A 17690-nucleotide genomic window follows, 5' to 3' on the forward strand; every position below is an offset into this window, starting at 1 on the left:
CACAAACACATGGAGGTTAAACAATATGTTACTAAATAACCAAGAGATCACTGGAGAAATCAAAGAGGAAATCAAAAAATACCTGGAGACAAATTACAACAAAAACACGACGACCCAAAACCTATGGGATGCAGCAAAAGTAGTTCTAAGAGGGAAGTTTATAGCAATACAAGTCTACCTCAAGAAACAAGAAAAATGTCAAATGAACAATCTAACCTTACACCTAAGGGAACTAGAGAAAGAAGAACAAATGAAACCCAAAGTTAGCAGAAGGAAAGAAATCATAAAGATCAGAGCAGAAATAAATAGAAACAAAGAAAACAATAGCAAAGATCAATAAAACTAAAAGCTGGTTCTTTGAGAAGATAAACAAAATTGATAAACCATTAGCCAGACTCATCAAGAAAAAGAAGAAGACTCAAATCAATACAATTAGAAATGAAGAAGGAGAGGTTACAACAGACACCGCAGAAATACAAAGCATCCTAAGAGACTACTACAAGCAACTCTATGCCAATAAAATGGACAACCTGGAAGTAATGGACAAATTCTTAGAAAGGGGTCCCCACGGTGAGCTACAGCCACCTCCGCCTCTGCAGGAGACCCTCCAACACTAGCAGGTAGTCCTTTAAGATCAAACACATCCTGGGGCCTCCCTGGTGGCGCAGTGGTTAAGAGTCCGCCTGCCGATGCAGGGGATACGGGTTCGTGCCCCGGTCTGGGAGGATCCCATATGCCGCGGAGCGGCTGGGCCCGTGAGCCATGGCCGCTGGGCCTGCGCATCCGGAGCCTGTGCTCCGCAACGGGAGAGGCCACAACAGTGAGAGGCCCACATACCGCAAAAAGAAAAAAAAAAAAAAAAAAAAGATCAAACACATCCTAAAAGATCTACATTGTTGCTAGTTTCCAATTCCGCAGGCTCGGCCGGCTGGGGCTGGGTGCCAGCGGCGGGTAGTGGCAGGTGCCCACTGAGCAACTGGAGCCCAGAGAAAGAGGGAGCGGCAGCAGCAGTGGAGAGGATGCCACGGGAGAGAGGTCGGGAGCGAGGAAGTGTCCCTGAAGCCTGCCCCCTACCCGCTGCCAGACTCTGTGGGCACACTGGGTGAGCATGGTCAGCAGGCAACGTTGCAATGTGTGGATGAAAGGCTTTTGGTGCTGCAGCCAGGAGTCAGTTCTGTGCCTCTGAGGTGGGAGAGCCAACTTCAGGACACTGGTCCACAAGAGACCTCCCAGCTCCACGTAATATCAAATGGCGAAAATCTCCCAGAGATCTCCATCTTAACACCAAGACCCAGCTTCACTCAATGACCAGCAAGCTACAGTGCTGGACACCCTATGCCAAACAACTAGCAAGACAGGAACACAACCCCACCCATTAGCAGAGAGGCTGCCTAAAATCATAATAAGGCCACAGACACCCCAAAACACACCACCAGATGTGGACCTGCCCACCAGAAAGACAAGATCCAGCCTCATCCACCAGAACACAGGCACTAGTCCCCTCCATCAGGAAGCCTACACAACCCACTGAACCAAACTTAGCCACTGGGGACAGACACCAAAAACAATGGGAACTACAAACCTGCAGCCTGCAAAAAAGGAGACCCCAAACACAGTAAGATAAGCAAAATGAGAAGACAGAAAAAACACACAGCAGATGAAGGAGCAAGATAAAAACCCACCAGAGCTAACAAATGAAGAGGAAATATGCAGTCTACCTGGAAAAGAATTCAGAATAATGATAGTAAAGATGATGCAAAATCTTGGAAATAGAATAGAGAAAATGCAAGAAACATTTAACAAGGACCTAGAAGGACTAAAGAGGAAATAAGCAACGATGAACAACACAATAAATGAAACTAAAACTATTCTAGAAGGGACCAATAGCAGAATAACTGAGGCAGAAGAATGGATAAGTGACCTGGATGATAAAATAGTGGAAATAACTACTACAGAGCAGAATAAAGAAAAAAGAATGAAAAGAACTGAGGACAGTCTCAAGAGACCTCTGGGACAACATTAAACACACCAACATTCGAATTATAGCAGTCCCAGAAGAAGAAGAGAAAAAGAAAGGGACTGAGAAAATATTTGAAGTGATTAGAGTTGAAAACTTCCCTAATATGGGAAAGGAAATAGTTAATCAAGCCCAGCAAGCACAGAGAGTCCCATACAGGATAAATCCAAGGAGAAACACGCCAAGACACATATTAATCAAACTATCAAAAATTAAATACAAACAAAACATATTAAAAGCAGCAAGGGGAAAACAACAATAACACACAAGGGAATCCCCATAAGGTTAACAGCTGATCTTTCAGCAGAAACTGCAAGCCAGAATGGACTGGCAGGACATATTTAAAGTGATGAAGGAGAAAAACCTACAACCAAGATTACTCTACCCAGCAAGGATCTCATTCAGATTTGATGGAGAAATTAAAACCTTTACAGACAAGCAAAAGCTGAGAGAATTCAGCACCACCAAACTAGCTTTACAACAAATGCTAAAGGAATTTCTCTAGGCAAGAAACACAAGAGAAGGAAAAGACATACAATAACAAACCCAAAACAATTAAGAAAATGGGAATAGGAACATACATATCAATAATTACCTTACATGTAAGTGAATTAAATGCTCCCACCAAAATACACAGACTGGCTGAATGGATACAAAACCAAGACCCATATATATGCTGTCTACAAGAGACCCACTTCAGACCTAGGGACACATACAGACTGAAAGTGAGGGGATGGAAAAAGGTATTCCATGCAAATGGAAATCAAAAGAAAGCTGGAGTAGCAATTCTCATATCAGAAAAACAGACTTTCAAATAAAGACTATTACAAGAGACAAAGAAGGACACTACAAATTGATCAAGGGATCGATCCAAGAAGATATAACAATTGTAAATATTTATGCACCCAACATAGGAGCACCTCAATGCATAAGGCAAATACTAACAGCCATAAAAGGGAAAATCGACAGTAACACATTCATAGTAGGGGACTTTAACACCCCACTTTCATCAATGGCCAAATCATCCAAAATGAAAATAAATAAGGAAACACAAGCTTTAAATGATACATTAAACAAGATGGGCTTAACTGATATTTATAGGACATTCCATCCAAAGACAACAGAGTACACATTCTTCTCAAGTGCTCATGGAACATTCTCTAGGATAGATCATATTTTGGGTCACAAAGCAAGCCTTGGTAAATTTAAGAAAATTGAAATCGTATCAAGTATCTTTTCCGACCACAACGCTATGAGACTAGATATCAATTACAGGAAAAGATCTGTAAAAAAATACAAACACATGTAGGCTAAACAATACACTACTTAATAACGAAGTGATCATTGAAGAAATCAAAGAGGAAATCAAAAAATACCTAGAAACAAATGACAATGGAAACACGGCTGAAAACCTATGGGATGCATTAAAAGCAGTTCTAAGAGGGAAGTTTTTAGCAATACAATCCTACCTTAAGAAACAGGAAACATCTCAAATAAAAAAACCTAACCTTGCACCTAAAGCAATTAGAGAAGGAAGAACAAAAAAAAACCCCCAAAGTTAGCAGAAGGAAAGAAATCATAAAGATCAAATCAGAAATAAATGAAAAAGAAATGAAGGAAACGATAGCAAAGATCAATAAAACTAAAAGCTGGTTCTTTGAGAAGATAAACAAAATTATCATAAACCATTAGCCAGACTCATCAAGAAAAGAAGGGAGAAGACTCAAATCAATAGAATTAGAAATGAAAAAGGAGAAGTAACAACTGACACTGCAGAAATACAAAGCATCAAGAGAGATTACTACAAGCAACTCTATGCCAATAAAATGGACAACCTGGAAGAAATGGACAAATTCTTAGAAATGTACAACCTGCCGAGACTGAACCAGGAAGAAATAGAAAATATGAACAGACCAATCACAAGCACTGAAATTGAAAATGTGATTTAAAATCTTCCAACAAACAAAAGCCCAGGACCAGATGGTTTCACAGGCGAAGTCTATCAAACATTTAGAGAAGAACTAACACCTATCCTTCTCAAACTTTCCAAAATATAGCAGAGGGAGGAACGCTCCCAACCTCATTCCACGAGGCCACCATCACCCTGATACCAAAACCAGACAAAGATGTCACAAAGAAAGAAAACTACAGGCCAATTTCACTGATGAACATAGATGCAAAAATCCTCAACAAAATACTAGCAAACAGAATCCAACAGCACATTAAAAGGATCATACACCATGATCAAGTGGGGTTTATTCCAGGAATGCAAGGATTCTTCAATATACTCAATCAACGTGATACACCATATTAACGAATTGAAGGAGAAAAACCATATGATCATCTCAATAGATGCAGAGAAGACTTTCGACAAAATTCAACACCCATTTATGATAAAAACCCTGCAGAAAGTAGGCATAGAGGGAACTTTCCTCAACATAATAAAGGCCATATATGACAAACCCACAGCCAACATCGTCCTCAATGGTGAAAAACTGAAACCATTTCCACTAAGATCAGGAACAAGACAAAGTTGCCCATTCTCACCACTCTTATTCAACATAGTTTTGGAAGTTTTAGTCACAGCAATCAGAGAAGAAAAAGAAATAAAATGAATGCAAATCGGAAGAGAAGAAGTAAAGCTGTCACTGTTTGCAGATGACATGATCCTCTACAGAGAGAATCCTAAAGATGCTACCAGAAAACTACTAGAGCTAATCAATGAATTTGGTAAAGCAGCAGGATACAAAATTAATGCACAGAAATCTCTGGCATTCCTGTACACTAATGATGAAAAATCTGAAAGTGAAATCAAGGAAACACTCCCGTTTACCATTGCAACAAAAAGAATAAAATATCTAGGAATAAACCTACATAGGGAGACAAAAGACCTGTATGCAGGAAATTATAAGACACTGATGAAAGAAATTAAAGATGATACAAATAGATGGAGAGATATACCATGTTCTTGGATTGGAAGAATCAACATTGTGAAAATGACTCTACTACCCAAAGCAATCTACAGATTCAATGCAATCCCTATCAAACTACCACTGGCATTTTTCACAGAACCAGAACAAAAAGTTTCACAATTTGTATGGAACCACAAAAGACCCCGAATAGCCAAAGCAATCTTGAGAACGAAAAACAGAGCTGGAGGAATCAGGCTTCCTGACTTCAGACTATACTACAAAGCTACAGTAGTCAAGACAGTATGGTAGTGGCACAAAAACAGAAATATAGATCAATGAAACAGGATAGAAAGTCCAGAGATAAACCCATGCACATATGGTCACCTTATCTTTGATAAAGGAGGGAAGAATATACAGTGGAGAAAAGAGAGCCTCTTCAATAAGTGGTGCTGGGAAAACTGGACAGGGACATGTAAAAGTATGAAATTAGAACACTCCCTAACACCGTACACAAAAATAAACTCAAAATGGATTAAAGACCTAAGTGTAAGGCCAGACACTATCAAACTCTTAGAGGAAAACATAGGCAGAACACTCTATGACATAAATCACCTTTTTGACTCACCTCCTAGAGAAACGGAAATAAAAAGAAAAATAAACAAATGGGACCTAATGAAACTTGAAAGCTTTTGCACAGCAATGGAAACCATAAAGAAGACCAAAAGACAACCCTCAGAATGGGAGAAAATATCTGCAAATGAAGCAACTGACAAAGGATTAATCTCCAAGATTTACAGGCAGCTCATGCAGCTCAATAACAAAACAACAAACAACCCAATCCAAAAATGGGCAGAAGACCTAAATAGACGTTTCTCCAAAGAAGATATACAGATTGCCAACAAACACATGAAAGAATGCTCAACATCATTAATCATTAGAGAAATGCAAATCAAAACTACAATGAGATATCATCTCACACCAGTCAGAATGGCCATCATCAAAAAGTCTAGAAACAATAAATGATGTAGAGGGTGTGGAGAAAAGTGAACCCTCTTGCACTGTTGGTGGGAATGTAGATTTATACAGCCACTATGGAGAACAGTATGGAGGTTCCTTAAAAAACTAAAAATAGAACTACCATACAACCCAGCAATCCCACTACTGGGCATATACCCTGAGAAAACCATAATTCAAAAAGAGTTATATACCAAAATGTTCATTGCAGCTTATTTACAATAGCCAGGACATGGAAGCAACCTAAGTATCCCATCATTGGATGAATGGATAAAGAAGATGTGGCACATATATACAATGGAATATTACTCAGCCATAAAAAGAAACGAAATTGAGCTATTTGTAGTGAGGTGGATGGACCTAGAGTCTGTCATACAGAGTGAAGTATGTCAGAAAGAGAAAAACAAATACCTTATGCTAACACATATATATGGAATTTAAGAAAAAAAAAAAAAGTCCATGAAGAACCTAGGGGTAAGATAGGAATAAAACACAGACCTACTAGACAATGGACTTGAGGATATGGGGAGGGGGAAGGGTAAGCTGTGACAAAGTGAGAGAGTGGTACGGACATATATACACTATCAAACGTAAAATAGATAGCTAGTGGGAAGCAGCCGCATAGCACAGGGAGATCAGCTCACTGTTTTGTGACCACCTAGAGGGGTGGGATAGGGAGGGTTGGAGGGAGGGAGACACAAGAGGGAAGAGATATGGGAACATGTGTATGTGTATAGCTGATTCACTTTGTTATAGAGCAGAAACTAACACACCATTGCAAAGCAATTATACTCCAAAAAAGATGTTAAAAAAATTCTTAGAAAGGTATAACCTTCCAAGACTGAACCAGGAACAAATAGAAAATATGAACAGACCAATCACAAGGAATGAAATTGAAGCTGTGATTAAAAATCTTCTAACAAACGAAAGTCCAGGATCCGATGGCTTCACAGGTGAATTCTATCAAACATTTAGAGAAGAGCTAACACCCATCCTTCTCAAACTCTTCCAAAAAATTGCAGAGGAAGGAACACTCCCAAACTCACTCTATAAGGCCACCATCACCCTGATACCAAAACCAGACAAAGATACTACAAAAAAAGAAAATTACAGACCGATATCACTGATGAATATAGATTCAAAAATCCTCAACAAAATACTAGCAAACAGAATCCAACAACACATTTAAAGGATCATACACCATGATCAAGTGGGATTTATCCCAGGGATGCAAGGATTCTTCAATATACGCAAATCAATCATTGTGATACACCATATTAACAAACTGAAGAATAAAAACCATATGATCATCTCAATAGATGCAGAAAAAGCTTTTGACAAAATTCAACACCCTTTTATGATAATAACTCTCCAGAAAGTGGGCATAGTAGGAACCTAGCTCAACATAATACAGGCCATATATGAGAAACCCACAGCAAACATCATTCTCAATGGTGAAAAACTGAAAGCGTTTCCTCTAAGATCAGGAAGAGACAAGGTTGTCCACTCTCACCATTATTCAACATAGTTTTGGAAGTCCTAGCCACGGAAATCAGAGAAGAAAAAGAAATAAAAGGAATACAAATTGGAAAAGAAGAAGTAAAACTGTCACTGTTTGCAGATGCCATGATACTATACATAGAGAATCCTAAAGATGCCACCAGAAAACTACTAGAGCTAATCAATGAATTTGGTAAAGTAGCAGGATATGAAATTAATACACAGAAATCTCTTGCATTCCTATACACTAATAAAAAATCTGAAAGTGAAATTAAGGAAACACTCCCATTTACCACTGCAACAAAAAGAGTAAAATGCCTAGGAATAAACCTACCTAGGGAGATAAAAGACCTGTATGCAGAAAACTATAAAACACTGATGAAAGAAATTAAAGATGATACCAACAGATGGAGAGATATACCATGTTCTTGGATTGGAAGAATCAATATTGTGAAAATGACTGTACTACCCAAAGCAATCTACAGATTAAACGCAATCCCTATGAAATTACCAATGGCATTTTTTACAGAACTAGAACAAAAAAAAATCTTAAAATTTGTATGGAGACACAAAAGACCCCGAATAGCCAAAGCAGTCTTGAGGTAAAAAAACAGAGCTGGAGGAATCAGACTCCCTGACTTCAGACTATACTATGAAGCTACAGTAATCAAGACATTATGGTACTGGCACAAAAACAGAAACATAGATCAATGGAACAGGATAGAAAGCCCAGAGATAAACCCACACACATATGGTCACCTTATTTTTGATAAAGGAGGCAAGAATATACAATGGAGAAAAGACAGCCTCTTCAATGAGTGGTGCTGAGAAAACTGGAAAGCTACATGTAAAAGAATGAAATTAGAACACTCCCTAACACCATACACAAAAATCAACTCAAAATGGATTAGAGACCTAAATGTAAGACCGGACACTATAAAACTCTTAGAGGAAATCTTAGGAAGAACACTATGACATAAATCACAGCAAGATCTTTTTTGATCCACCTCCTAGAGTAATGGAAATAAAAAGAAAAATAAACAAATGGGACCTAATGAAACTTCAAAGCTTTTGCACAGCAAAGGGAACCATAAACAAGATGAAAAGACAACCCTTAGAATGGGAGAAAATATTTGCAAGTGAATCAACAGACAAAGGATTAATCTGCAAAATATAGAAACAGCTCATGCAACTCAATATTAAGAAAACAAACAATCCAATCCAAAAATGGGCAGAAGACCTAAATAGACATTTCTCCAAAGAAGACATACAGATGGCCAAGAAGCACATGAAAAGCTGCTCAACATCACTAAATATTAGAGAAATGCAAATCAAAACTCAATGAGGTATCATCTCACACCACTTAGAATGGGCATCATCAGAAAATCTACAAACAACAAATGCTGGAGAGGGTGTGGAGAAAAGGGAACCCTCTAGCACTGTTGGTGGGAATGTAAATTGATACAACCACTATGGAGAACAGTATGGAGGTTCCTTAAAAAACTAAAAATACTATTACCATATGATCCAGCAACCCCACTACTGGGCATATACCCAGAGAAAACCATAATTCAAAAAGACACATGCGGGCTTCCTTGGTGGCGCAGTGGTTGAGAGTCCGCCTGCCAATGCAGGGGACGCAGGTTCGTGCCCCGGTCCAGGAAGATCCCACATGCCGTGGAGCGGCTAGGCCCGTGAGCCATGGCCGCTGAGCCTGTGCGTCTAGAGCCTGTGCTCCGCAATGGGAGAGGCCACACAGTGAGAGGCCCACGTACAGCCAAAAAAAAAAGACACATGCACCCCAATGTTCATTGCAGCACTGTTTGCAATAGCCAGGTCATGGAAGCAACCTAAATGCCCATCAACAGATGAATAGATAAAGAAGATGCGGTACATATATACAATGGAATATTACTCAGCCATAAAAAGGAACGAAATTGGGTCATTTGTTGAGACGTGGATGGATCTAGGGACTGTCATAGAGTGAAGTTAAGTCAGAAAGAGAAAAACAAATATTGCATATTAATGCATATATGTGGAACCTAGAAAAATGGTACATATGAACTGGCTTGCAGGGCAGAAATTGAGACACAGATGTAGAGAACAAATGTATGGACACCAAGGGGGGAAAGCGGTGGAGGGGTGGGGGGGTGTGATGAATTGGGCGATTGGGATTGACATGTATACACTGATGAGTAATCAGAACCTGCTGTATAAAAAATTAAATTAAATTTTTAAAAAAAGAGAAATATATGGGAAAGATCAGCACTATTCAGGATGATCATGAGTCTGGGCTGGAGGAGGGGCAGGATGGAAACTGCCATGGTATTCCCGAGGAGGATCCAGAGACAACGCCTAGGTTTCTGGCCTGGGCAAGTTCTTCAGGAGAGGAACAGGTCAGGGCCTTTCTCCCAGATAAGAAGTTCAAGATGAGGCTAATTAGTTTGAAGATAAACCTTGAATCCCAGGACAGTGTCAGGGACTCAGGAGTCTCATCCTTTTCCAACTAAAGCACAAAGCAAAATCAGGAGAGCCTCATTTCACATGCTACACACCTTGTACTGCTGCGAGTTTGGTGGATATAACTTCAGAGCTTCGTTGTACCAGTTTTTATCTTTTATTAAGTTTAAGCATTCTGGGAAGTACCCCGGTCCTACAGGAATAAGATTCATACACACACAAGCTTGAGACTTGGGAAGCATAATGGATTTCATTTCTACCAATGGTCCCTACATAAAATCAACAAGGGACCTTTTTAAGACCTGCATAATTAGAGTATCTGGAGAATGGGAATGCAGGAGTGTGAGCTTTAATGAGCACCACTGCAGATTCTGAGGTATGAGAAGCACCAATTGGAATCAGAGTTCTACTTAAAAGGAATTTTACACTACCCCTGATGAATGACCATCCAGCCCAGTGTTTGCTCAGCCTCCTTAGTAAGAATCACCTGGGGAGCTTATTAACCATACACACACCTGAGTCCCATCCCAGCCCAGCTGAATCAGATCCTCCAAGGAAGCCAGAAGCTGAATGCTTAACAAGCACCCCAAGTGACTCTTCCTTGTCCCCGTCTCAGCCCTTAGGAAAGAGTCATAACTGCTGAAGCCTGAGGCTCCAGTACTGGTCAGGGATGGGGTGAAGCACAACACCCGACATCGTGCTGCTTCGACTCCGTATCACTGCCAATCAAAACTGGGTCAGGGCACTGCCAGTAGGCATGGCCACTCAGACAAGCTGGGTTTCCTTCAGGTGTCTGCAAACACCACGAGAAGAGTGAATTATCAACCAATTTTGATTTTAAAACACTGAAGTGTATTTCGAGGATGATCACTCTTGACTCAAAAGCATCTGCTCTATCTTCTTAGCTATGGAGGTCCTCCCGTTCATTCAAAGACATTTGCTTTACCCTCAGCTTTTCAAAACATGATAAAAATAAGAAGCAGAAATAAACAGAAATAAACATACCTCTCACTGTCCGCTGCTCCTGAGCTCTCGTGACGCGCACTGCGTCTCCGGGCCGCAGGGCCGCTCGAGCCCTTCGGGTAGTGGCTGAAGCCAGGCGGAGGGGCGACCAGCCCGACGATCCGGGAGCGAGGCAAGCTGCAAACGCTCCGAGCGGCGCCGGAGTGTCGTCACGAGCCGGAGGGGGCGTGGCGTGGCTGCTGCTTTTCCCCGCAAAGTACAGTGAGGAGCTGCGCTCGCGGCCGCCCCGTATCCATACGTCCTACTGCCCAGCCTATTGTATCTGAGCCCCGCTTTGACGTCAGACCCCAGAGCTCAGTAATAGGAGCCGGTGGGCGGGGCCTGGGGAGCCTCGGGCGTTCGCGCGACGCGTACCCCGGGCCACCCGCAGGAAAGACACCTTCCTCTCTGGGGAGCGGGAGGAAGCGTCCAGGCCCCAGAGGGCGCGGTTTGCAGCAGCCGAGGTCGCCATGGCTGCCGAGCCCGAGACCCCTGTGGCCGCCTCGGCTGCGGAGCCCGCGGTGCCGTCGCTTGTGGATCGTTACTTCACTCGCTGGTACAAAGCGGGTAAGTGGAGAATGATGTCAGTCTCTTCTGGGCCCAATTTGTCTGACAGTATAGGGACTATGATGACAGATCATAAGCCACACGCACCTTCCCCAGCGCTTCCTCCCCACATCAGAAGGAACTGGATCTCTCTGTTCCCCTGTAGGCCAAGGGAATGGCATTTGCAAGGACGTGGAAAACAGCAGAGTGCATTCTGGGTAGGGCGAGCGCAGTGCGAGTTCATGAGGGTGGGTTGCTTGCGGGAAGATGGTAGACTAAGGTGAGATCCTCGAGGGAGGCAGGAGCTGGATTGCAATCTCCTTGAGTGCCTAAAGGGATTTGAGGGGCTCAGTCCTCCAAGAAGAGGCGATACATAAAATGATTTAAATGGTAGCGGTCTAAACTAAGGTAGAGGCATAGGGATGGAGAGAAGAGGGTGGGTTAGAATAGAGGCATTTAGAAAGCAGAATCTACAGTTTTACTTAAAGGAAGTCGCTGGTATTACACATTTGCCACTTAGAAGTAGGTATCCTGTTGTACAGCTTTGTATACCCAGCAAATATCAGTGATGAGAGCATCGTTGGGGACCCTCCTCTAACCCAACTTGCTCCCATTCATTTAGGGATAATAGGTGTACTCATCTTTTACAATACTGAAATATTTTACAATAGCATACGTTTTATTAGCCAGACTTAGTGTAACCAACCGTCCGGTTAACCCTGGATTGAGGTGTTTTCGGGAATCCATTTCTTTCAACGCTAACATCAGGACAGTCCTGGGCGAACCAGAATGAGTTAAGTCTCTCTAAAATTGACCAACAAAACATGCTACTAAATTAAATAAAGAATACATTACTAATCATTTTTTTTCTGATAGAAATAATGATTGTACTCATTTTAAAGTGAGGTTAAAAAAAAGGTTGAGCAAAGAGTTAATCATCATTTTAACATTGAATGAATGATTCCATCTGAACCAGATGTCTTTAAATACTTTATGGTCAGCCTTTAGGTATATCTTTTTGAGTAATGAAGGGATACCAGCCTTCATAATTAACTACCTCTATAAACCAAAGAAAGGACTACACAGTGGTAGTAAATATTGACTCAACAGCCATCAGACTCATTCATTTCTTCTAGATGTCAAAGGAAAACCCTGTGAGGACCACTGTATACTACAACACTCTAACCGGTAAGCAAATTGGGAATTTTAAATTATCAAAAAAAATTTTTTTCTGGCATTGTAGCCTGGTATGGTCTTGTATTGAATAAATATTCATTAAGTGATTATCCTCCACTGTATTGAGATGGTATTATTTATAATAGGAGTTTGATTGACAAGAATGAGTCTTTCAGTGCCTACGCTAAACAAATAAACTTGCTTACCCAAACATCCAAATGGAGGACCACACCCTCAGCTACTACCTCAAGTAACCAGCCTGTGCCTAACGACTGAATCGCCCAAGCCCACGGAGAGGGCTAGGGTAGAAGCACAGATGGTTTCCTGTCCATACCGGCATGCCTTACTTTTCCCTCTTCCTCCTCTGTGCTGTCTAAACACCTGTGGTATGCTACCCTTTTGGGGAAGGAAACTCAGTCCCATTTTCTCCATTTTTATTACTGCATTCTTCTCATCAGTTAAGCTCCAATAGTAGCCAGAGGAAAATGGGGGGAAATGATAGGCTGACTAAACAAATGTCTTCTTGTGCCAGTAGGAATACTGTGTTATAGGAGGAAGAATCATACCAAGCAATAATACAGGATCAATTTTTGCTCCTCGTAGAATATGTGTCATCACACTGGCAGAATCCCATCCAGTTCTTCAAAGTGGAAAAGCAATTAAAAGCATTTCCTATCAAATCAGTACCAACTGTAGCAGACTTCAGAACAAAGTCTCTGGGAAATTTAAGTGGGTATGTTCCTGTATTTCCCTACTTAGATCCTCTATTGTCATAATAATGACAGAGCCAGCCAGTCTTAGAACCCAGTAATGTATGCTCAGCATACTTCCCTGGCAGTTAGAGATGATTTTAAGAATACTTAAGCTCTAAAGAAATTCTCAGGCCAAAAAAATGAGGTATTTCAGAAGGTATATTTTCTGTCATAATAGCTTCTGGGCCACCATCCCTATCTTCCTCAGGAAGAAGGATGGAGAAGGTGGGCCTTGGAAAGAACAACGCTAATACCAATAAAACAGATATTTTGTCCCCTCCTGTTTTAAGCCAGTATTTCGAATTCTATAAAATTTATAAAATTTTATAAATTTATAAAATTCTATAAAATTTAGATGATGAATACTTCTTTATCATATATTTTCACATGTGAACTTAAAACTAAAGTAAAAGTCCTGAGGTAGTGGAAAAAAAATCAATCTGGGAAAATATACAGTATTTGCTTCCTATCACTTGCCATTCCTAAATCATTGCCAATTTAATACACATCTAGCTACACCCTCTACCTCCACGTAGTGTTTAGTTATAGAAAATGTTACCTGTGCCCTCTACAATTCTAGGCAAGATGGACATTTTACTGTTAAAGGAGGGTATCACACCAAGGACAACTCAATACCATACTAAACTATCCTGACAAACCCCCTGGAAAGGAGAGTTTCAGTGGATGATTTAGGTCCTTCATTTACTCAGTTCGTACTAAGAGTTCCTGCTAATTACCTCACTGTTCTGGAAGACCCTTGTTTACACTCCCCTTTGTAGGCCTGAAGGCCCCTAATAACCTGCCTTATAACTACTGATTTTTCCTCACTCAGGAAGCAAGTGGACTTTAAAAAGCATGGACCATTCTTAAAAGTCTACAAATTACAAGTAAAACAGCTAGTGCTTGTGATGTTCCTGTGATCAATCTGTGTCCAGAAGAGTCGCACTGTTGTTACTACTGAGGACCAGAGAGGGACCTGCACGTGGAACCCACTGCAGATAAGCTTTGGTCGCATCTCAGCGCTGCCCATCATTTATTCTCCCAAGGGAGGTGACCAAAAGGGGTTAAAACACTTCTCTTCTGACACAGAGCCAGTGGTAGACAAACCATCTGGGACAAATCCCCAGCCCCTCCTCCCAAAAGTGGGGAGTCACACTGACTAGTCTTTTGAAACGAAGTACCCACAGGCAGAGGAGTGAAGCTTGTGCAGTAACACCTGAATGCTGTCTAATAATGTTGTGAGTGGGAAAGAGGCCATAAAGAACAGCATCTTGACCTCAGATGTTCACTGCAGTAAAAATTCCTGGGAAAAAAGAGCAACACATGAGACATGCTTGCATCCATTTCCCATGAGCCTCCTGGTACTGGGTTAGCCAAAAAGTTCGCTCCGGTTTTTCATGTTAGGGAAAAACCTGCACGAACTTTGTGGCCAACTCGATAGATATTTGTCAGAACCTCCCCAGATATATCCATACAGTGGAGTACATGAAAGTATAACCGTGCCACAACATTCAAACAGACATATGTCAAAATGTAGTATTTGCTAGCGGGTTACAGGATAATGGGTAAGTTACTCTTATCTGCTACTTAAAACTTTTGTTTTTCAAATTTTCCTCAAATTGCATTTTTTTAAATTAGAAAAATATCTCTTCTTCAGAAAGTCTCAGTGATTGACCTAATAAAGTAGTTCCTTTCTCTATTAAGTTCTGATATAAAAATAAGGTAGGAATCTTAATGAAACTAACTTTGTACAATATTGCTGTCATTCTCTATAATGTTGAATTTTATATTATTGCTTATTGATGAGATTTTCCTACCCTTTTGATGTCTTTACACTTGGCTATGTGCAGCTTTCTCATGTACAGTTAAATATAAAGTATAATAAGTTAAGATAAAATATATTCTTAATATGTAACTAAACTACCTATTATCACATTTGTCTTAGTCTGCTTTTTCCCCTAGAGCCTAGGATGGTGCCTAGCCCATAGAGGCATTTAAAAAATAAGTATTTGAATAAATGAATGGTTTTTCTGTACTTAAGTCATTTTTATTTAAAACGCTAATTCCAGGAATATATCCTATTGTAACTCTGAGGGCTGCCTCACAAAGAAAAGTAAAAACGTACATCAATTAATTTTTTCTTCCCTTTTATTATCAGGGGGCACAGATTCTAACAGAACTTGCACCTCTGTGTAAGATTTACTGCTCTGATGGGGAAGAATACACCATATCTAGGTGAGTTACTTTTTAACCACAATTTTGGAGAAACAAAGAAGGTAATAATTTTCTTCAAAGCAATTTTTTCTTTAAATAGCTGTGTTCGAGGACGGTTGATGGAAGTGAATGAAAACATTCTCCATAAGCCATCTATTCTTCAAGAGAAGGTAAAAGGGTCTGGGGAAGTAAGATCCCGTCCACACACTCTTTATCTGATTTTTTACCATTTGACAGTATTAAATATTCTATTTCCCTTCTAGCCATCCACCGAAGGATACATTGCAGTTGTGTTACCCAAGTTTGAAGAAAGTAAAAGCATAACAGAAGGGTTACTGACACAAAAGCAGTATGAAGAAGTCGTGGTGAAACGCATCAATGCCACAACAGCGACCTCATGAGGATTAAGATTGAGTAAAAACAACAGGACATTCTTATCCTTACCTGGCCTACCAGTCAGTGCCCTAAGGAAGAACCAGAGATGCTGAAGCACACTTCACCCCCGGCCATCCGCAGGGAGGCCTGATCTTAACACCTGACCTAGGTTTCCTTCTTTGTCTTGCATAACAAGCCTTGATTCCATTTTGTCTTCAACCTCCCAGATTTGCCTGCCCATGTACTCACTCTGTTCTTTTGCTTTTCTCTTTCTAACAACTGGCAAGCGACAGACGTTTTTCTGATTAAAAGCCAACAAACAAAACACGTTGAAGAAAATTTGAAAAAGACAGAAAAGACAGCAAAATAAAAAAATAATTTACCTATCATCCTGTAACCGGTTAGTAAATACTAGGTTTTGATGTAATTCTGTTTGAGTATTATGTCATGGTTATTGTTTTTGCCTCAATTTTCCATCACTTTGAAGTTGAAAAACAACTGGCCTTTCTTACCCAATCTGCTTCAGTGTGACAGGACTGAAACGTCCGGTCCCACCCCTTCTGCCCCAACTCCCCCGCTCAGGTTGCTGGGAAGAGACAGGGTGTAGAGTGTACCTTCCTTATGTCTGTGGGTTGGCCTTCAACTCTGAACAACGTAGCACTGTAACACTGGTTTCTTAATGAGGGACACATGAAAAGGCTTTGCAAGGGGCTTTGCTAACATGGAAGTATCAATATTATAATGCTGTATGAAGTAACATGTCTATTTGTGGTCTCTCAGTCTCACACTCTGGTTACAGAGTAACCAGCGAAGAAGTTCCCGAGAGGTTCCTGGAATTTGAAGACACACATGCTTTTGAACAGAACAAAAGCTTTCACATCATTTAAACAATAAATGAAAAACTATGAATTTATGGTTTAAAATTGTATACTTGTTTACACTGAATTTCAAATAAAAGGACTTTTAAAACTGTTATTTTTCCTTAAGGGCTGCAACACATACATACATATAAATATATGGTTTTAAATAAAATGATTATCATTGACATGTAAATTCTTTTGGTTCTCTATCATCTTATTCTGTTGAAGTGATGTTATCCCTTTCCTACCACCACTTGCATTTAAGTAAGAGAATTCTCGTTTCAGGTATGTAAACTCTTTTGTAAATAAATTTTTTAAAATTATTCTTGACTTACAAGGAAACTTTTAACTTAAGTGCCAGCATGACTCTCCCCTAAGTAGACCCACCAGATGTGATACAGGGAGTAACTCTGCAAACATCTACCTTGATAGTGCTATGAGGTGAAAGTGTAAGCACAAAACAGCAAATCCCCATTTCAGGTAGCACAAATGGTTCCCAAAGGTGTCATAAAACAAAGATACTAAAGATAGTAAAAGAATTATATATCTATTTTACATATAACATTACCTCACATCATTTCCCCATTATTTCCATTGTAATTTAAAAGAGTATTTTGGTTTCAGGGCATAAAAATCATGTTTGATGATTTTTATAAAGAAATATTTTATAAAGGTCATAACCAAGCTGACTGCATCCCATTTTCTCTCCAAGGCCTACAGTAAATTCAAGTTTCCTTCAATAAAATATTGACGAGCTAACTGGTAGTTCTTCAGGATCTTGTGAACATTGACTGTGATGGCTGACCCAGATAATGATCATCAGACGAGCTTATAGAACTACTGCCATTTGGCAACTGACATG

At 40.2% G+C, this 17690-nt stretch overlaps 1 protein-coding gene across 2 annotated transcripts; it reads left to right on the forward strand.

The window, feature by feature from the left end:
* The first annotated feature begins 11252 nt into the window (after nt 1–11252).
* On the forward strand, nt 11253–16992 carry LOC132492580 (protein Abitram-like). 2 transcript variants are annotated; one of them, XM_060102259.1, is made up of 6 exons: nt 11253–11472; nt 12588–12639; nt 13231–13360; nt 15538–15614; nt 15694–15763; nt 15857–16992. In XM_060102259.1, exons 1-6 carry the CDS (start codon nt 11376–11378, stop codon nt 15992–15994), a joined length of 564 nt encoding a protein of 187 aa, XP_059958242.1. In that variant the 5' UTR covers nt 11253–11375; the 3' UTR covers nt 15995–16992. The 2 variants fall into 2 exon arrangements, with proteins under 2 accessions (XP_059958242.1, XP_059958243.1); XM_060102260.1 differs by lacking the exon at nt 13231–13360 and adding an exon at nt 14212–14266.
* The last annotated feature ends 698 nt before the right edge of the window (nt 16993–17690 follow it).

Source organism: Mesoplodon densirostris, chromosome 6, assembly GCF_025265405.1.
Source record: "Mesoplodon densirostris isolate mMesDen1 chromosome 6, mMesDen1 primary haplotype, whole genome shotgun sequence".
In the NCBI taxonomy this organism is placed as follows: domain Eukaryota; kingdom Metazoa; phylum Chordata; class Mammalia; order Artiodactyla; family Ziphiidae; genus Mesoplodon; species Mesoplodon densirostris.